We start from the raw sequence: 21,763 nt of genomic DNA on the forward strand, positions 1-21,763 counted from the left end.
GTGTGATGGTTCCACAGGGTGTGAGGACTGTGGTCAGTACCATGACTCTGAGTGTCCTGAGCTGGGACCCCTGGTCACCGTCCCAGACTCCTTCGTGCTGAGCCGGGCTCGGTGAGTGCTGTCCATCTAAATAGAAAGCATTTGAAAAACTCTTTACTGTCCCCACTGGGGACATCTCAGTGAGCTAGCATCAGGTAGACTTCCACCCGACTCTCAAACACACACATACATGAGGACCCTCCATTGACTTCCATTCATTTTTGTGGCTGTATTATGCCTAACCCATACCTTAACTCAAACTCATGGGCCATTCCCATCTGTACCGGGTCGGCCCGGGCCGGGTAGCCCCAGTCGGCCCCAGCCTGGCCCGGTTGATTCCACACATCCTTGCCTTAAGCCCATGTGGGCTGATTCTACTCACCAATCAGAGGCTTGCTCTAATGGAAGGTGTGAATTTGCTGTCAGCAGTGGGTGTGTTGGCCCTGGTTGGCCTGAAGCAGACCCCCTCGAGAAGAGGGCTGAGAATGGGCCTTGGTTGGCCCGGAAAAATACCAGGCCACTCAGATATGTAAACAACCTATGCTACCCGGCCCGGGCCGACCCGGTACAGATGGGAATGGCCCATTAGTTCACGCCATACCTCTAAAACCAACTGGCAGACATTTAAAAAAATAAGGACCACAAAAATGTCTTAACTGTTGGGTAAAACCTCACGATGGTCTTCAGCATAGAGTAAGTCCAAGAACACACACACACGCAGAAGCTTCTGTACAGAAAATGAAGTAAGATATGAAAATATGTAATTAAGAACCAGACCTCTGATTCACAACATCTAACCTGTGTAAGTAACGTTAGAAAACACTTACAGGGGGCCAGACATTCCAACCACCCAGTTTTCTCCTATGACGGGTCGGCAACCTTTCCCCATCAAACCCATTTCCCACGGTAAAGAAAACACTGGGAGCTGCAGCGTTGTGGGCGGGGCCTACCCTCTGACAGCAGAGAGCTGCTTTAACCGATCACAACAGGTGACAGCAACCAATACCAGTCGCTCACGTTCCTCAAAGTTATCTTTCAACAGAAGATAATTAATAAAACAGTTTGTTAAAAATTGATCCAAAAGTTGAAGCCCGTCTGTGCTACAATATTTCGATTTTTTTCACCCTGCTAGTGGTTTTAATGGTTGAGCAGGTGACGCTTTTTGAGGCGTCACACACAACTGTTCAGAATACAAATCCAGGCTCTGTCTCGTTGGACTGTTGTAATTCAACTTTGTACTGAACTAAACTTTGCATTAAACATTGTTGAAAAGGTAAGAAGAGGCAATTAGTTATTTTTCCTCATTTACACCGACGGAGATAACGGCGCAGCGTGCGTGGCTCGGGTGTTCATCAGGTTTAATGTTTCTGTTTGCAACAGTCTTCACTAGAAGGTAAAACGGTTAAATGGCGGGGTTCGCGCTGACCCGATGTTTCCCGTATTTATTTTGAAGGAGAAATCTCAAGCCTGCAGATGCACTGGCATTTTAACGCACATCGTGGAGGTAGCTACATCAATCAGGAAAAGATTCCCATCAGAACATCTGAGATGGACACTGAGCTCAGCGCAGCTCACTGTCAGCGCACGCGTAAGGTGGACAGCGAGCTGAGGACAGATCGGGGCCTTGGAGCGCGTCGCAGAACCAGAACCATGCAGGAAGAGTGTGTGTTTTCTAAACCCGGTCTCTCAGAGACTTGCTACTTAAAAAATGTTCCCTGATTATGAATCTTTGGCTGAATAGCGCTTGTTCCTGTCTCCAACACTGCGACGCATCCATGAGCCTGTCTGAGGAACAGTCCAGCATCTCCTCTTCAGCTCAGAAAGCTCCTATAGAGACATTTGATTACGCACAAGCAGGTGACCTGTTCACGTTTACGCAGACAATCTTTAAATCTAGAATTGGCTACGGATGAAAACATGAATAAAATACATTGTAATTAAATATTCCTTAATTAGTTTACAAGCAGAGAGCCGCATCAGATGGATGAAAGAGCCGCGGGTTGCCGACCCCTGTCCTATGACACGATTAAAGTCCATGTGGATGGTCTTGTCCTGCTGCAGGTCTTCTCTACCAAACAGCCTGGAGATCCGAGATGCAGATAATGAGGAGGAGGGTGTGTTTGTGCTCCAGCGGCTCGTCAAAAGAACCCGATTTGGGCCCTTTGAGGCCAAAAGGGTTCCCCACCTGGAGGCAGATGGAGCATTTCCCCTGAAGGTCCAGCCTCTCTCTGTGTGCTCGGCTTCTCTTTCGAAGGATGTTTTCCTGAAGTTCTCTTCATCTCCAACGAGTAGATCTTCCAGAGGAATGGGGCGGTGGTGTGTTTTGACTGCAGCAGTGAGGACGACTGTAATTGGATGATGATGGTGCGACCCGCCACTGATCACACACACCAGAATCTCACAGCGTACCAACAGGATGATGACGTTTACTTCAACACCTCACAGGTAGGATCACTGAACAAGATTCACCAGAAATCAGATGAGTTGGACTTGGCCTCTTTAAACTTGAGGTGTTTTTCTGTGGACCTTGTGGTCTGTGAATGCATTGTTGCCTAGCAGCTAACTCGACTATGATTCTCAAATTAAACAAGAATAACCCTCCGCATGGAAAGAAATTGAGAAAAAAAACGTTTAAAATAGAAAATAAATTAAAATAAAAACTCAGGCGTTTGGAGGACTTCAGTGAAACCATGGAACAAGACCACCCGGCTCCTCAGAAGGCTCCTCTGGCACCGCGATCCGAACCCGGATGAGTGAACAATAACAGACGGGTGGATTGAAATAAAAATAAAAATGAAGAAATGAGGAATCGCAAAAAAGACAAAATTGACAGAAACAGCAGCCTGAAGGGAAGCTAGTGACGAAGAAGAGGATGAACATAAGGTCCCACCATAGCCTGAACAGGTGAGTTTAAAGGAGACCACTGAGTCCACTGATCTCAGGCTCAGGGGGAGAGAGTTCCAGAGTCTGGGGGCCACAGCAGCAGATGACCTGTCACCTTTGAACTTTAGCCTGCTGCTGCACAACCAGTAGGCTTTGGTCACTGGACCTCAGGGACCTGCTGGGGGTGTAGGGACTGAGAAGATCACCAATGTAAGATGGTGCCTGTCCAAGGAAAGCTTGAAGACCTTAGGAGAGAGTGTTTGTTGATTATCTTGTTATCTTGTTTGACAAACGCGGCAGAGTCTCCTGGGGTCTCATTTATCAAACATTGCGTAGACTCCTTACTAAAACGTACTTAAGCTCAGCAAAAATAAAGTACTTACACCAAGTAGGTTTGTGATCTATCAAACATGGAGTACGCACAGCTGCACGCAATCTCCGCTTCATAAATCGGAGACTAACGAGAATGTTTCTCAGCTGCATTTTAGTCTCATCCCGCCCTCACCACGCCCACTTACTGCCATAAATGGTCAATGCAAAGTGCCTTGTGGATCTCATGCATATACTGTACATAGGCCGGCTTGTTGCAGCATTTCGATCACGACGGCATTTCACAAGTAGAAAATGAGGTACTTGTGGGTGAGGTGGAGAAATGAAAGGAAGTGCTTTTGCTAAACAAATAAGAGAAAATCCAAGGAGTGGCATAGCGTTGCTGAAGCCGTCAATGCTGAGTTCTTCAGAGAGATCTGTGGCAAATATAAAAAATGATCCAATCAGGATTCGATCCCCAGACTCCCAGGTGAAAGTCAAGCATGCTAACCAGTCAGTCATTATCAAGCCATTATCAAGGGCAGTCCTCCACCATTCCCCCATCCACGTCAGGCACTCCACCGCCATCCACTAACAAAACCGCACCCTCCACATTCAAGAAAGCCAACACCAGATCCACACCAGAGAAGCCCAGAAGCTGGTCAGCAACAACCGAATCTTCACACGCCGCTTCCGACTTGTTAACCGCTACAAGGTTATCCACACCTTCATCTCCTCACGCTTAGACTACTGCAACTCTCTTTTCACGTGTCTGAGCAGAACCTCCCTGAACCGTCTACAGGTGGTTCAGAATGCCTCTGCTCGTCTTCTGACCAAGTCCTCCAAACACACCCACATCACCCCGCTTCTCCTCCAGCTTCACTGGCTGCCAGTCAACTTCAGGGTTTATTTCAAGATGGTCTATAAGGTCTTACATGGACAAGCACCACCATACATTGGTGATCTTCTCAGTCCCTACACCCCCAGCAGGCCCCTGAGGTCCAGTGACCAAAGCCTACTGGTTGTGCAGCAGCAGGCTAAAGTTCAAAGGTGACAGGTCATCTGCTGCTGTGGTCCCCAGACTCTGGAACTCTCCCCCGAGCCTGAGATCAGTGGACTCAGTGGTCTCCTTTAAAAAGCAGCTGAAGACTCACCTGCTGGCTTTTGCGTGACCTTCATCACACTCTCCTTATTCTGCTCTCCCCAGGATCCACTTTCCTATTCACACTCTCTCTTTCTTTGCATTTTTAATCACGATTGTCTATTTTTGCCTATTTTAAACATTTTTTAAAATCATTCTTTTAAATATTGTTATATTTTAAATTTTTTGTTTTTGTGAAGCGCCTTGTGATTTTTATCTTGAGAGACGCTTTAGAAAAGATCATTTCTTTCATTTCATTCTTACAGTCCTCATTCTCCATAAAGAATCCACAATAAAAGCCAAAAACTGTGTCCGATCCCCCACCACCAACCCTCCCCTGCCCAACAGACAGAAGCAAAGTATCCCCCGCCCATTGCCCACAAGCAAACAACCAGGCCCAAATCCCCCACCAGACCTCAGCTGTTTAGACGAACCCTCCACCACCAGCCCGTCCGGAGTCACTGTGATCCCGCTTCGAATTGCCCTTACCTTCCACGGGCTTAGCGATCCCGTCACCCTCACCGGCCTGCCTCTCCATTCTCGCACAGAGAGATTGAACAGGAACCGAGAAGGAAAATACGTCTTACCGGACCTTAACAGGCCATCGGCTGAACCCCCAAACCCCCTTCTCGGCCAATCAAAGCCGGTGAAACACAGATAAGCTAAGACCTCCTGTCTGGAAAGCCCGTCCATCCATCCCATACCACTAGAGGTCCCCACATAAACTGAAAGCTGTTGCTTTCTTTCTGCTGTTGACACACCCACACAGTGCTGACCTTCCCTTTTAAAGTCCCAGTGATACTAGTTGTTTGCGTGATGTTGTATTTAGCAGACGCTTTTGTCCAAAGCGACTTACAAGCGATAATTGGCATGTTGCCCTTAATGCTAACAACAACAACTTGACATCAATCATGGAGAGGAGGGAACAAGGAGTGGACAGTAGAGAGGGGGGACGGGTGCAGGGAGGGTGCTAGTTAAGAAGATGCTCTCTGAAGAGCAGGGTCTTCAGGAGTTTCTTGAAAATTGAAAAGGAGCCCCTGTTCTGGTAGTGTTTGGAAGGTCATTCCACATTTGTGGAATGATGCATGAGAAGAGTCTGGATTGTCCTGAGCGTGATGTAGGCACTGCTAGCCGACAATCCTGTGATGACCGGAGTGGCTGGGCCGAGATGTAAGCCTTTGCAAGAGGATTTAGGTAGATGGGAGCCGTACCGTCTCGGACTTTGTATGCTAGTGTTAGCAATTTGAATTTGATGCGTGCTGCTAGCGGTAGCCAGTGGAGCTCAATGAACAGAGGGGTGACGTGTGCTCTTTTTGGCTGATTGAAGACCAGACGCGCCAGGAGCTGGGCGGCATGTTGTGTTAGGTATGGTCTGATCTTTTGTATGTTATACAGCGCAAAGCGGCATGAACGAGCAACAGAGGCAACATGATCTTTAAAGGTCAGGTGTTCATCAATCACAACACCCAGATTTCGAACTGCCTTTGAAGGAGCCAGAGATAGGAAGTCATTTTGGATTGAGATATTGTGCTGTTTGGATGGTTTTGCTGGGATGACAAGTAGTTCAGTTTTAGAGAGGTTGAATTGGAAATGGTGGTATTGCATCCATTTTGATATGTCAGAGAGACAGTTTGATATTCATGCAGAGACAATGTGGTCGTCCAGTGGAAATGACAGATAGAGCTGGGTGTCGTCTGCATAGCAGTGGTAGGAGAAGCCATGTGATCGAATGATCTTACTCAGTGAGGTGGTGTATATGGCAAAGAGAAGAGGTCCTAGTACAGAGCCCTGGGTGACTCCTGTAGCAAGATGATGCACGGTAGAGGATTGTCCAAGCCAAGATACCCTGATTGATCATCCTGTGAGGAACAATTCAAACCAGGCGTGTGCTTTCTCTGTGATGCCCATGCTAGAGAGTGTGGACAAAAGGAAGCCATGGTTGACAGTGTCAAATGCAGCCGATAAGTCGAGGAGGATAAGCACTGAGGATTTGGCAGTCGCTCTAGCTTCTTTTAAGGATTCCGTCACTGCTAACAGAGCAGTTTCAGTGGAGTGGCCCTTTTTGAACCCAGATTGGTAAGGATCAAGCAGACAGTTTTGTGAGAGGTATTCTGTGATCTGCTTGAAAGCCGCCCTTTCAATGATTTTGGACAGAAAAGGGAGGAGAGAGATAGGTCGGTAGTTCTCCACATGATTTGGAGGAAGAGATGGGTTTTTTTTAGCAGCGGTTTAACCTGAGCATGCTTGAGAGAGGTTGGAAATGTACCAGATGTCAGTGATGCGTTGATCACGTGTGTGACTGCTGCGGCTACTGTAGGAGCAATAGCTTGGAGCAGCTTAGTCAGAATGGAGTCAAGTGGACGGGCGGCTGCACGTGAGAAGCTTGGACACACAGTTCTCAGTGAGAGAGGAAAAAGAGGAAAATGAAGCAGTAGGGCTTGAGATGGTTGGGTTAGAAGGAGTTTGTGATAGCGAATGTTCAGGAGTGGTCAGTTGAGTAAACTGTTTGCTTATAGCTGTCACTTTGTCAGTGAAGAATGAGGCAAAGGTGTCAGCTGATAGATTGTTGGTAGGAGGTGGAGATGGAGAGTTGAGCAGAGTTTTGAATGTTGAAAATAGTTTCTGAGAGTCAGTCGAGCTGAGAATTTTGTCAGTGTAGAAAGCTTTCTTTGCATCAGTGATGCTGGCAGAGAATGAGGGCAGTAATTCATGAAATTTCAATTGATGACCAGGATCTTTTCTTTTGCGCCATTTCCGTTCCGCAGCTCTAAGATTGGTGCGTAGAGACCGGAGGGTATCATTTAGCCAAGGATGCGACTGAGAGGATCTAGCAGGTCTAGTGGCTAAAGGGCACAAGTTCACTTCATAAGCAGAGAATGTGCTGAGGGATGGAAGAGTGGAGGCAACAAGAGAGGAGAAGTGGTTGGGTGCCAGATTGCGGCGGTTGCGGTGGAATGAGACCATTGGGGAGGAAGCAGTGGACCTCCCTTGTAAAGTCATGCTGAAACAGATGAAGTAATGATCAGAAAGATGCAGCGGTGTGACAGAGACAGTGTCTATGACACAGTTTCTGTGAAAACGAGGTCAAGTGCTTTTCCAGCTTTGTGAGTTGGAGGACTTTGTACTAGTTTTAGATCAAATGATGACTAGTGACAGAAAGCCTGATGAGCTGGAATTGTCCAGGTGAATATTCATGTCTCCAAGGACCATTGTGGGACAGTCGTGCTCAGGAATGGAGGAGAGCAGGGTGTCGAGTTCATCGAGAAAGTCTCCGAGTTGACCTGGTTGGCGATATATGACAACCAAAAATAATTTATTCGGTACAGTTACCTGGATGGCATGGTATTCAAAGGAGTTGTATTTAGTGATGGGTAGCAACTGACTGTATATCCATTTGTTGGGAATTAACATGCACGTTCCACCACCTCGGCCAGATGCACGAGAAGTGTGGGAGAAAGTGGGGTTAACTGAGAGAGCAGATGGGGGAGCATTGTCACATGGTTTGATCCAGGTCTCAGTGAGAGCCAGTGCATCAAGTGACAGGTGGTTTGCATATGCGGTAATGAAGTCAGCTTTGTTTACAGCTGATTGGCAGTTCCACAGTCCCATAGACAGGTGGGTGTCTTCGGGGGGGAGTTGGTTTTAGCGAGCGGAGGTTTGGAAGGTTGCGAAAGCGGTTTGCTGTGTGTGACCTTCCTCTGAAGCCAGTGATCACAGGTATAGGATAATGGCACATTTTGCAAGGTGTCGAGAGAGCAGCGCCTGGGTCGAGTTGGTTTGCTCTGTGTACACGCGCAGGTAGACACGTTTGTCTTTACCCCGGAGGGGCTGAGACACAAGGGCCGACGCTTCAGTTATGCCACTAAACTTATGCTGTGCTACTAGTTGGAAACAGGTGTTCATGCAGCAGCTGATTGCAATGGTTGAGACCTAGACCACCTGATGAGTGTTTTCAGGGAGGGGAGAAATGGCTCGTTCACAGCCCCTGATTGCACTTATTGTTTTCAGTTGGCCCAAACCGGAGCTACTAGACAACAGGATTACTCACAGATGAGTTGCCTTCTCTTTCCAAATGATGGTTCCTTCCTGGTGGTTCCTGTTCCTCACAAAATGACTTGACAATTCTACTGATTTTTATTCATTTTGGAGCTAGAACTGAGATCCTACTGGACGCGTGTGTCTGCTGTGTGTTTGCCAGGACGTGCTGCCAGGAACAGAGCTGAGGGTGTGGTACGGAGCTTTCTATGCTAAGAAGATGGAGAAACCGATGCTGAAGCCTCCGTTCCCTCCTCAAGGTACACAGACCGATAAATGAATGATGGATCTTATTCCGAGCTGCATGTTTTTTTTTTGTTCGTTTAACAGAAACATCCTTATCTACTACAGAAAGCCCAGAGAAACTTCAAGCCCACGATCCTGTTGTGACTGAAGACTCCACTGCAGGTAGAGTCATTCCGTCCCTCCAGAACATCCCAGAACTTACCCGTGGTAGTGGTGGTTCTCTCTGAATGTCTTTACTCCTCCTGACTACAGGTGTCCTGCTGAGTCAGGTAGCAGCTGGTAACATGCTGCTGCACCAGAAGGAGAGCATGCTTGATCCTGATGCTGGGGAGGAAACGGGGCCTCCTGCAACTCCGTTTGGTCACAGGAGAGGGAGGGGTCGAGGGAGGAGGGCCAGGGGCCGCAGGCGTGGAGCTGCTGCTGCTGCTGCTAAAGGCAAAGGTGAGTCAGAATTAGGGATGCACCAAAATGAAAATTCTCGGCCGAAACCGAAAACAGAAAATGAGGAAACCAAGGCCGAAGACCGAAACACAACCATGGCATTAGAAGGACTGTAAAATTAACCCAAACTCGCAATATTGTGTTTAACGAGCCACAGCTGCAAATGTAATCCCTCATGAAGTATTAGATTACTCCAGAAGATAGTGGAGATGTGTAACTTCAGTCTGAGCAACACTTTTGGGTGTTTCTGTTGACATCTTCAGAGTTTATAGAGTTTGAAAACTGCCCTTCATCTGGAGGCTCTCCGCCGAGGAGAGGAGGTGACAGAGGGTGATCATTAATTATATATTAGAGACGCTGCTGACAGGTCTGTGTATTGTTGTCTGGTGATGTCTGACTCTGACCGTGAAGAGGAATATTCACCCCCTGATGAAGAACGTGACGCTGCAGCAGCAACAGTCTGTGTGCTCCTTGAGTAAACACGCTTCACACACATGATGCAGAGCTTATTTGACAGTGTTCAGGACATGGTGGGTGTAGAAAGGATGGTTAAAAACACCGCTAATAGTGACAGATGTAGTGGGAATGTAGAAGAAGACAAAAAGAAAAAAAAACGCCGAGCAGACGTGTTAAAGATGAAACCAAAGCGTGTCACATCATTGATTTGAATGTTCCAGCATTACTGAAAGTGAAAAACTTTACTTTTGAAATCAGCGCGAATGTATGATTTTTATGAAGCAGAGAGCAAGTTCCCACACGGGGGATGAAACAACGCGGGGTTGACCCGACCGCCTATTTCAGCTGTGGTTTTTCTGTGATTTTGGTTTTTCCGCCGAAAAACCAAAAATGCACTTTTGGATCATTTTTGGTGCATCCCTCGTCAGAATGCACACAGACGCATATCTACAGGTGTTTTTTTTTGCAGGAATGCTGTTATGGATCTGTGTCTTTAACTCTGGGGTCCTGTTGTGTGCAGAGGTGAAGAGCCCGGTCGAAGGCTCAGAGCTGCAGGTGCCAGACGTGGCGGCGGCAGCAGCAGAGAGCAGCAGCAACCCGCAGTGTTCTGCAGATGGCTCGCTTGTTCTAAAGAGACACAAAAGCAGAGAGCACAGGAGGGTTTACCGCTGCTCCCTCTGCAACAAGATCTTCCAGAACAGCAGCAACCTGAACAGACACATCCGCTCTCATGGTACGTTCACAGGTGAAACATTGAGTCTCGAGTAAAGTCTGAAACCTAGTTTATGCTTCTGCATCTGCAAGGGCTCCCCGGCAGGCTCGCAAGGACGAACGGAGTCGAGCCCACTTTTCTAAACACCCGTCCAACGAGACGGAGAACAGAAGTTAGTGATTGGTCAGGATGTCGCGTTCATCAACGTTACCCCTCAGACATAAAGAAACCTGAAGATATCTAGCGGCAGACACGGAGCAGCTTGAAGAATATCTCACATAAAAACTCTTAAAATACGAACGTTTTATTCACCCGTGACTGGAGGAGTGAAAAGATACGCAGCAAGCGTTTTATTCCTGGACGGAAGTGACGGCAAACGTGGGTTTAGAGGCGGCGAGTGCATGAAGAGGTGGAGGAGGACAAGGGACAAAATTATCCTTGTTAAAAAGTCTCTTAAATACAAAACACAATATAAACAAGTTAGTAAATGCATTATCTTGGACCGGATGCGTGACAGGATACCACAGAACAGCGCTGCGCCCTCTGGTGTCCTGGTGGGGAATTGCTTTGCAATGCTCCTCAGGAGACGGAGAAGTCTGAAGACAAAAACGTCTCCGTCCGTCCGTGCGCGTCTCCCTGGTGGAGCTGAGGGAGGAGCATCAACTAGGCTTACGGTGGGTGTTACATCTGAGAATGTATCCTTACAGGTGACAAGCTGTTCAAGTGTGATGAATGCGATAAATTATTCAGCCGAAAGGAGAGTCTGAAGCAGCACATCTCTTACAAACACAGTAAGACCATGGTAGGTGATGTTCCAGGGTGCAGCCTCCAGCTGCCCACACTTCCTGCATGCTAATGTCTTCCTTTGTACTTCCAACAGGAGGACCAGGACTACAAATACAAATGCAACACATGTGAGAAGTCTTTTCGTCTGGAAAATGCTCTGAAGTTCCACAACTGCCGCACCGGTGGGCAGAAACCCTCGAGTCCTGCAGGGTGTTATTTAGGCTTTTGGATCACCTCTGATCCTGCTTGACTGCTTTGTTTTTGCCCGTCTCCAGATGATAAGACGTTCCAGTGTGACATCTGCTCACGGTTCTTCTCCACCAACAGCAACCTCTCCAAGCACAAAAAGAAGCATGGTGAGAAGCTGTATTCCTGTGAGATCTGCAACAAGATGTTCTACCGCAAAGACGTGATGCAGGAGCATCACAGGAGGCACAGTGTGGGTGAGTCCTGCAGGGAGTTGTTGAAGTTCCCTCTGCTTTCAGACCGCTGGGAGCAGGAGGTTCCTGAGAGGGTTACGACTGCATCAGTTCCTCCTTTATAAATCACACCTGTCCCAGAAGTGAGCTCAGGTGTTTCTGGATCACATCCCACCTCCTTCACACCCCACTCTCTGCCATAAATAGGCAATGCAAACTATGTTATGAATGTTGTGTGTGTGCGTGTGTTTGCGCGTGTGTGTGTGTGTGTGCGCGCGCGTTTGCATGTGTGTGTGTGTGTGTGTGTGTGTGTGTGTGTGTATGTGTGTGTCTAAAGTTTGCTTGAAGTTGCCACATTTTCCCATCAGGTTTGTGTTGAAAATGACTTCCAACACTTTTCAGACCCCGTTTTTATTTCACAAGCAGCTTTAGAAATGAGGCCCCTGGCCCTCGGCTATCCAACGTTCTTAGAAACCGTCCTGTGTACCTTCCTACGAATGAAATTTAGAATGTTTGTTAGGATGACCAAAATCCCGGTTAATGAAACGAGTAGTGGCCTCTCGTTCACACGTTCCTCTGCAATCAGCTGATGATAAGTCCCACCTGGTGCTCGTGTCCGTTCTCAGTCATTTACATACAGAAACCTCCTCAGTTAACCATATTTGGTTACGCTACGTCCTCAGCTCATGAGAGGAAAGCTATTTTCCTGAAATAAAAACTTTACTGAGAGTGAGATCGAGACACTGGCTGTCGAAGTAGAAGAGAACCAGATATGTTGCAGAGGCTGCAGTTTTATTATTGTTAACACGATCATGACAGAGGAGAGATCCCTGTCAGAAATAAAGAAACAATGGTTCAACATAAAATGGAATCTGCATAGTACAGTTGATAAATGAGGGCCCTGAAAAGCATGAGGAGATGAAGGTGTGGATAACTGTCTCAAGTTCAGAGCGGGACAGAATGGGACTCAGCTTAGCAACGTTCCTGAGATGGAAGAAGGAAGAGCGAACAAGAGAAATGACATGAGAATCCAGGGTGAGAGCTGGGTCAAAGGTCACGCCAAGGTTCCTGAGTGTCTGAGCATAAGGCTTTAACAGTTCAGTAATATAAGGAGGAGCTGGACCATGAAAAGCCCTGAAAGTTCTAGTCAGGACTCTAAAATGAACTCTAAAGTTAACGGGTAACCAGTGCAGAGACGTCAGAATAGGAGTGATGTGTGCTCTTCTGTTTGCTCCAGTTAGGAGCCTCGCTGCAGAGCTCTGGACCAACTGAAGGCGGTCAAGGGCTTTTTTGTTAAAACATGTGAAAAGTGTGTTACAGCGATCTAGACGGGAGGAGACAAAGGCATGGAGAACCATTTCAAGTTCATGTTTTGACACCAACCTTCGCAGTTTGGAGATATTTCTTAAATGATAAAAACAGTTTCAGTCCAACGTTTTTGAGTGGCCTTCAAGAGACACTGATTGATCAAAAACACCCAAATTCCTTAAATTTGTCTTGACAGAAGAGGATAAATGACCAAGTTTTAGATTTATCATATATATATATATAGTTACATGTGCACTCATTGATAAGTCAACGTCCAGTTTAACCCCAAGGCTGGTCACACATGAATTAAGGTTTAGGGGGGAGAGATCAAAGGCAGCAGAAGTATGCAGATGATGTTTTGGTTTGAATAGAATGGCCTCAGTCTTTTTGTCATTAAACTTCAGGAAATTGGAAGCTAGCCAGGTTTTAATTTCAGAGCCTGGATGCTGGATGGAGAGTGATGCTCAACTTGCTGCTTCAGAATTCCTCACAAGTGTTCAATTGGGTAAAGATCAGGAAACAGACTTGATTATTCAATTACCTTCATCCTGTTTTTCTTCAGAAATGCAACAGGAGCTTTAGATCTGTGTTTTGGATCTTTGTTGAAAAAGTGCACGATGACCAAGTGCACGGAGTGATGGCCACATCAACAGATCTGGACATCCCTTGTTAGAATGAAATTAAAGCCAGTGTATGGTGTCAGATGTTTCATGTTACCCCTTTGAGTTTCTCGTCTTTGCCCCTGAACTCATGGTTTCTGCATGTCCGCAGGAGCTAAACAGTTGAAAAAAGAGGAGCTGGAGGCTAATGGAGAAGAAGGGAGCAAGTATAGGAAGGAGCCATCCCCATGTCCCATCTGCACCAAGGTTAGTGCCTGGGAGTGGTGGGTCACAGACCTCCTTGTACAGCATGGCGTTGATGGGATGTTCCTCTGGCTGCAGGTATTCTCTTGCAGGAGTAACATGAACAAGCACTTGTTGACTCACGGTGATAAAAAATACACCTGTGAGATCTGCGGCCGGAAGTTCTTCCGTGTGGATGTCCTCCGAGACCACATTCATGTGCACTTCAAGGTGAGGAAGGACACATGATGTTAGCATAGATGTAGCTGTCTTTATATTTAACGTCCTTTGCATGTTTCAGGATATTGCTCTGATGGATGAACAGGAGAGGCAGGATTTTATCCGGAAGATTGGGATCTCCGCCGACGATAGTGACGTTACAGATGATGATGAAGAATCGGAAGATCCTGAACAGCACAAGTACAACTGCAAGAAATGTCAAGTAAGCCCGGCTGGATGGCTGCAGTTACATGGTGGTCTAGGACTGAAGCCAGTAGGTCAAGATTTTTATCTTGAGAGGCGCTATAGAAAAATTTGTCGCTGTCGCTTTTATTACCTGACACACGGGAGGCGACCCGCTTCAGCGGCCAGTGGCAAAGCCGTGGACACGTCCTGTTCCATGGCAAAATCGAATCTTCCGTTGTTTTGTTTGGCTGTGTCACGTTGGAGGGAATTAAGGTTATTTAAGTGGTTCAGAGTTTAAAAACAGTGGTAGATATAAGGTTTCACAAGGTGCTGCTAGAGTTATGTGAAATCTTACTTCTGATTTTACTATATAAAACATAATAATAATCAACTTCTCCTTCATGTTTGCTCGGAGATGTGCGGAGCATCCTGTCCGCTCATTGGTCAGTGAATGAAACCTCCGTTGATTGGTCCTCGTCCGAGCGACAGCGATGAAAAGTTGAAAATATTTCAACTTCCTGGGATCGTGTCGCCGGGTCGCTTGTTCACGACACGTGCACGAGCACAAAATTTCACACGCACGTTTTTCACGTTTCACTTAGTAGGAGGGAGACCCGCGATTATCGCTTTGTCGTGCATGTGTCATTGAAAATGAATGGAGGAGAGGCGATGTCGCCTCCCGTGTGTCGAGCCCATTAGCCTCCTCCCTTTCCGGTCGGCTCATGGGTTCCCGGAAGAACGACAAAATGAAGGCAAGTCTTCGGGGCTAAAAGAGTTATTTTCTAATTCGCTTTGCCTTATGCCCTGGATCGCACTTATGTTGTACTTCTGTTTAAGTGAAAAGTAATGACGTTTATTTTGACCACGCCAGTCATGTACTTTGAGATTCATCAGATTGTAAAAGTTCGTAATTAGCATGACTACGATCAGACATCGACACGTTGCGTATATGATGTCACCACATTATCTCCTCTACTCTAGCGTAGCTGCTACTTACTAAATGTCCAGATTTATGGTGATTCTGTCCTCCTGAATGCAGGATTTGAAGTTCGCTGCACTTACAGCCATTTTTCCTCCGTTTTTCTCTGTGTATGGTTTGATGACGCCACTTCGATGATGCGTTTGTAGTCCTGGATATTTTCGCACAAAACCTAAAATAGCGTTTCCCTCCAGTTGAAAATAAGCTTTCTTGGTATCAAAATGCAACTTTAAAATTCACGGACATCATATGTGAAATCCATGGCACATAACAAATGGAATTATAAAACGGCGTTTTTAGCCCTATTGACTTGCATTCGTTTTTTCATCCTTCCGGGGACCCGTAGTGCGGAAGTAGATGGGCGTGACTTAGGCTCCCTACAGTGTATCATTTATCCATTCACACGCTGATGTTGATGAGCTACAATGTAGCCACAGCTGCCCTGGGACACACTGACCGGGGCAAATCTGCTTTACGCAGGCACCACTGGTCCCTCCAGCCACCACCAGCAGGCAAAGTGGGTTAAGTGTCTTGCCCAAGCATACAACGACAGCGACAGACTGAGCAGGGCTCGAATCTGCAACCCTCTGATTTCGTGGCGGGCACTTAACTCCCGTGCCACTGTCACCATCTAGATCAGGGGTGTCAAACATGCGGCCCGCGGGCCGGATGCGGCCCGCAAGCGGGTTAAATCCGGCCCGCGAGATGGTTGTGAAAACTTTATTTTCATACTTTACAATGTAGAGTGAAAATACACTTATCATTGTGAGCAAGTTTTCTCTGTAACGAGTATAAATAAAACAAAGCTGCGCTCAAGGCTCCCACAAGAACTTGAATCCCATCCTGAAGTTGGCCGCCACTCAGGATGTGAATTCTGTTATTGATATGCTGGTGAAAGCTAAAAGATTTAAAGTAAAATGAGTCAAATATACTTTAAGTGCTGCATGGAACTGATCTTGCCATGTGATCTGTAAGCTCTTTGAATCACTAAGGAATTTTTATTTATTTATTGATTTTTCATTTTTTTTAATTTTCAATTACACTTCAGGTGTTGTACTTGTACTACACTGTCCACAGGCTCCAGCCTTGTTTTATATTGATTGTATTAAAACAAAGAAAACAATCTGAAGTTTTTTTTTATTCACCGGTCCGGCCCACTTGGGACTAGATTTCCCTCAATGTGGCCCCTGAGCTAAAATGAGTTCGACACCCCTGATCTAGATGATGTGGTCCTGTTGGCTTCATCAGAACGTGATCTCCGGCTTTCGCTGGAGCGGTTCACAGCCGAGTGTGAAGCAGCTGAGAATCAGCTCTTCTAAATCAGAAAACATGGTTTAAGTCAGAAGAGGGTAGAATGCCTTCTCCGGGTCAGGGATGAGGTCCTGCTCCAAGTGGAGGAGTTTAAGTATCTTGGGGTCTTGTTCATGAGTGAGGGAAAGGTGGAGCCTAAGATTGATAGGCGGATTGGTGCTGCATCTGCAGTGATGGGGGCGTTGTACCGGTCTGCCGTGGTGAAGAGAGCTGAGTCAGAAGGCAAAGCTCCTTATTAACCAGTCAATCTACTTTCCTACCCTCACCTATGGTCATGGGCTTTGGGTGATGATGGAAAAAACGAGATCGCAGATACAAGCGGCTGGAATTAATTTTCTCCGCAAGCAGGCTGGGCTCTCCCTTAGAGATAGGGTGAGAAGCTTGGTCATCCAGGAGGGGCTCAGAGCAGATCTGCTGCTCCTCCACATTGAGAGGAGCCAGTTGAGGTGGCTCGGGCATCTGATTAGGATGTCTCCTGAATGTCTCCCTGGTGAGGTGTTCTGGACGTCCAACCGGGAGGAGACCTAAATGGAGACCCAGGACACAATTAAATTAAATTCAATTCAAAAATACTTTATTAATCCCAGAGGGAAATTGATTACTGTAGTAGCTCAGAATAATAATAATCGTCGTCGTCTTCCTCCGCTTATCCGGGTCCAGGTCGCGGGGGCAGCATCCCAACTAGGGAGCTCCAGGCCGTCCTCTCCCCGGCCTTGTCCACCAGGTCCTCCGGCAGGACCCCAAGGCGTTCCCGGACCAGATTGGAGATGTAACCTCTCCAACGTGTCCTGGGTCGACCCGGGGGCCTTCTGCCGGCAGGACATGCCCGAAACACCTCCCCGGGGAGGCGTCCAGGAGGCATCCTGACCAGATGCCCAAACCACCTCAACTGGCTCCTTTCGATCATCAAAGGGTTATAGGATCATCAAAGTCATCAAAGGGTTATTGTATATTACAATGGCTGTTGGCAGGAAGGATCTCCAGTAGCGGTCAGTGTTGCAGTGAAACTGAAGAAGCCTCTGACTGAAGACACACTTCCGTTGTCGGACAGTCTAGTGAAGAGAATGCTCAGGGTTGTCCATAATTTTCTTGATTCTCTGGAGAATCCTTCTTTGCATTATCTCCTCCAGTGGTTCCACAGTCATCCCCAGAACAGAACCAGCCTTTTTTATTAGGCTGTTGAGCCTTTTCAGGTCCCTGCTTCTGATGCTACTACCCCAACAGACGATGTCTGAAGAGATTACACTCTCAACAACAGACTTCTAGAAGATCTGCAGCATCTTGCTACAGACATTGAAGGACCTAAGCATCATCAAGAAGTGCAGTCTGCTGTGTCCCTTCTTGTAAACGGCTTCGCTGTTCTTTCTCCAGTCCATTCTGTTGTCCAGGTGAACTCCAAGGTATTTGTATTCCTCAACCACCTCCACTTCTTCTCCCATGATGGAAACTGTGTTTGACTCCACCCTGTTTCTTCTGAAGTCTAAAATCATCTCCTTTGTTTTGTTCACGTTCAAGGTCAGATGATTGTTTCCACACCATGCCACAAAGCGCTCCACCAGCTCTCTGTACTCAGCTTCCTGTCCATCTCTGATACACCCGACAACTGCAGAGCCATCTTAGTATTTCTGTAGATGACAGGTCTCTGATTTGTACTGGAAGTCTGAGGTGTACAGGGTGAAAAGGAATGGTGAGAGTACAGTCCCCTGTGGTGCTCCAATGTTACTGATCGCCTGGTTTGATGTGCAGTTCTTCAGCCTCACAAACTGTGGTCTGTTTGTCAGTTAGTCTTTAATCCAGGTGATAGTTGAGGCCTCCACCTGTGTCTTCTGGAGTTTCTGGCAAAGTACATCAGGCTGAATTGTGTTAAATGCACTGGAGAAATCAAAGAACATGACCCTGACAGTGCTGCCTGCTTTGTCCAGATGACAGTGGGTTGGTTGAAGCAGCTGGATGATGGCACCTTCAACTCCAACTCCATGGCGATAAGCAAACTGCAGCGGGTCCTGATATGTTCTAGTTTGCTTATTCAGGACCTTCATGATGTGGGATGTCAGGGCAACCGGTCTGTAGTCGTCATTGACTGATGGGCGAGTTTTCTTTGGAACTGGAATAAGGCAGGATGTCTTCCACAGGACTGGAACCTTCTCCTGTGCCAGGCTGAGGTTGAAGAGGTGCTGCAAAATCCCACAGAGCTGCTCTGCACAGGCCTTCAGTACTCTGGGGCTGACACCATCTGGACCTGCAGCCTTGTTCCTGTTCAGTGTCTCCAGCTGCCTCTTCACCTGACTTCTAGAGACAGATAGGCGGGAGGGGGAGGTAAATGGGTCAGCATCTCTTGACTTGGGTTGAAGACAGATTTATAGAACCAGAAGAGTCCATGACTGCATTAGAGGACAAAAGAGCTGGCATGTCACAGCAAAATGTTGGATCAGAGGAGGATGAGATGTCTGATTGGCTGGGGACAGGCGAGGAGGATGCTGGGTTTGTTCCTGAACTGAACCTATTGAAGAACTTGTTCAGTTCATTGGCTGTGTCCAGGCTGCCATCTGTACAATCCTTCCTCTGCTTGAAGCCTGTGATCTTCTTCATCCCTGACCAGACATCCCTGATATTGTTCCTCTGTAGTTTGTTCTCCTGCTTCTTCCTGTATGCCTCCTTGCTGTCTCTGATCTTGATCTTCAGTTGCTTCTGTATACTCCTCAATAATTCCCTGTCTCCCTCCTTGAAGGCTCTTTTTTTCTCATTTAGCAGATTCTTCAGTTCACTGGGGATCCAGAGTTTGTTATTAGTGAAGCATCTCACTGTTCTGGTGGGTATGATGTTCTCCACACAGAAGTTTATATAGTCAGTGACACATCCAGTCATGGCATTGATGCCCTCTTCATATCCTTGACAGAGAGTCATCCAATCTGCGGTCTCAAAACAACCCTGCAGGGCTTCTTCAGCGTCCTGTGACCATTTTCTCACAGTTCTTCCTGTCACAGGTTGCCTCTGAACAATTGGTTTATATTCCGAGCAGAGAAAAACAAGATTGTGATCTGATTGTCCAAGAGGAGGTCTTGTTTTGGTCATGTATGCATTCTTTACATTTGTATAACACAAATCCAATGTCTTGTTTTCTCTGGTGGAGCAGCTGACAAACTGCTGAAATGTTGGAAGTGTTGGAGAGAGCGAGGCATGATCAAAATCACCAGATATAGCCACAAATGCATTGGGGTCCTGGGTTTGTAGCTTAGTGACAACGGAACTGATGGCATCACATGCACTTTCAGCAATGGTTGAAGGTGGAATATAAACGGTTGCCAAGACAACTCTGGTGAACTCTCTTGGCAAATAATATGGGCGACAACTTACTGCCAAGTGTTCAGCATCTGGGCTGCAGAGACGACATTTCACTGAAACATGATGGCACCATCTGTTATTGACAAGCACTGCCACTCCACCTCCTTTTCTTTTCCCGCTTCTCTTCAGATCTCTGTCTGCTCGTACAGTCAGGAGTCCTGGCAGAGAGACACTGGAATCGGGGGATATGGTCCTGCAGCCACGTCTCAGTGAAACACATAACACTGCACTGCCAGTACTCTGGCTGTGCCCTTGAAAGGGCTTGGAGTTCAACCATCTTGTTAGCCAGTGATCTCACATTGCCCATTATGATCGATGGAAGAGATGCTTTGAATTTCCTCTTTCTCTGTCTCCTTTTTGCTCCCGTTCTGCACCCACGTTTCTTGCGTTTTAGCTCATTTGGGATCTGTGGCTTCAATTGAGGTATTATTTCAGCCTTTCCAATGTTAATCAGCTGCTCCCGATTGTAAAACAGCTTGTTGCCGTGGTTACGTATCATAACAAATGCTCAGAAAGTGAAAAAATTGTAGTAAAAATCCTCTAAGCTTCACAGCACCAGAAACAGAAAAGTAAAATGTCCAAAAAAATACTTTTTTGCTTGAGAAACTATAAGAAAAATGTAAAAAAAAATAAAAATAAAAATAAAATATTAAACTTACATATAGTCAACAGAGCTACTCCAACATGCAGCCACCCAGAGCAGTGCAGTTCCGGAAACACGCTGGAGGGACTAGGGGTGTTTCTCAATGTCAAGGCGCCTGGCCTTGCGAGCCGATGTTTTGCGAGACCAGGTGCCTTGCTTACGAGGACACTGTCCTTTCTTGGTCAAAGAAAATGGTTAAATGGAGCAGACTTGCAACACGTGACCGCGGCTTCCACGGCGGTCATGTAACGTCACGTGACACGGGAGATAACGTTATATTTTATATGTATTAGTTTCAATATCAGTATATAATGAGCCTTTTACTTTTTAAATTGTGTGTTTGTTAAATTAAATATATAAGTGAGTTACTACCTGTTAGCCACCGAAGCTGCACCTAATAAGCAAACTAACCAACCATAGATAACTTCTTTGGATCTAAAAAAACATTTTAAATTAGTTGCTTACATTTAAACTTGAAATTTGCCCCTGAAGCAGCTCCCGGCTTCTGATCCGCCATTCTTTTGAAAATACTGCAGTGTGTTCTGGTTAATTTTTGACCAAGGCTAGGCTACAAGACACCTCCTGTGTATCCTTGCTCAGCTAGCTAAACGGCTAACAAACGGAGAACAAACACCTCGGTAGAACATGGGAACACGTTTTGGCGGCTTCTGATGACGTATCTCCTAGGCAACCGGAGCGGGACCAAGACATCAAGGCGAGGTTCCTTGGCATTGAGAAATACCCTATGTATCTTACCTGGCCAGGGAAAACCTTGAGGTTTCCCTGGAAGAGCTGGCCCAAGTGGCTGGGGAGAGGGAGGTCTGGGCCTCTTGACTTAGGCTTTTGCCCCCATGAACCGACTCCGGATAAGCGGAAGAGAATGGATGGATGGATTACAAAACTTTCACCATTCATCATTGTTGATATTTTACACTTACCTTTTCACTCATTGCCAGTGGTGAAAGGGAGTCTGATGTGCTGAAGGTTGAACAATCTGACGAAGTATTCGTTAAAAAATTGCACTCTCAGGAATTTTTTACCCTAATGGCCATCTGTTGGTAAGGTTTTGCTCATACACAAAAATACCACTTGCTTACACTGATTTAGGTATGTACTGCCCCCATCGCCAGGAAAAATACACACTGTTACTTTAAAGTCCGTCGGGTCATTTTGGTTTCAGTTTTTGGATCAATCAATAAAGGTTTATTTGTATAGCACTTAAAATGCTGTTAAACTATGTTGTCCAAAGTGCTTAACATAAAAAATAAATAAATAAAAGCAAACAAAAAAACAGTCAATAAAAAGACAAAATAAGCACAAAAATAAAAATCTGAAACCAAGAGTCATACAAAACAAGGCCACCCTGTCAGCCCAAGATATTAAAAGATTTGGAGTAAAAATAAGTCTTCGGTAACTTTTTACAGATAGCAACAGATGATGCCTGCCTAATGGTGACTGGTAACATG

General features: G+C 46.4%; 1 protein-coding gene across 1 annotated transcript in view; it reads left to right on the forward strand.

The window, feature by feature from the left end:
* prdm15 (PR domain containing 15) overlaps positions 1-21,763 on the forward strand; it is a 30,652-nt gene that overhangs the window by 727 nt on the left and 8,162 nt on the right. The window contains exons 3-15 of the mRNA XM_070555658.1: positions 18-111; positions 2,101-2,254; positions 2,332-2,484; positions 8,571-8,667; positions 8,738-8,815; positions 8,906-9,094; positions 10,071-10,283; positions 10,970-11,064; positions 11,143-11,230; positions 11,324-11,491; positions 13,547-13,641; positions 13,717-13,848; positions 13,919-14,059. Of these exons, the coding sequence (XP_070411759.1) occupies positions 18-111; positions 2,101-2,254; positions 2,332-2,484; positions 8,571-8,667; positions 8,738-8,815; positions 8,906-9,094; positions 10,071-10,283; positions 10,970-11,064; positions 11,143-11,230; positions 11,324-11,491; positions 13,547-13,641; positions 13,717-13,848; positions 13,919-14,059 (1,697 nt within the window). The remainder of the gene's footprint in view (positions 1-17; positions 112-2,100; positions 2,255-2,331; positions 2,485-8,570; positions 8,668-8,737; positions 8,816-8,905; positions 9,095-10,070; positions 10,284-10,969; positions 11,065-11,142; positions 11,231-11,323; positions 11,492-13,546; positions 13,642-13,716; positions 13,849-13,918; positions 14,060-21,763) is intronic.

This window comes from Nothobranchius furzeri, chromosome 10, assembly GCF_043380555.1.
Source record: "Nothobranchius furzeri strain GRZ-AD chromosome 10, NfurGRZ-RIMD1, whole genome shotgun sequence".
NCBI lineage: Eukaryota > Metazoa > Chordata > Actinopteri > Cyprinodontiformes > Nothobranchiidae > Nothobranchius > Nothobranchius furzeri.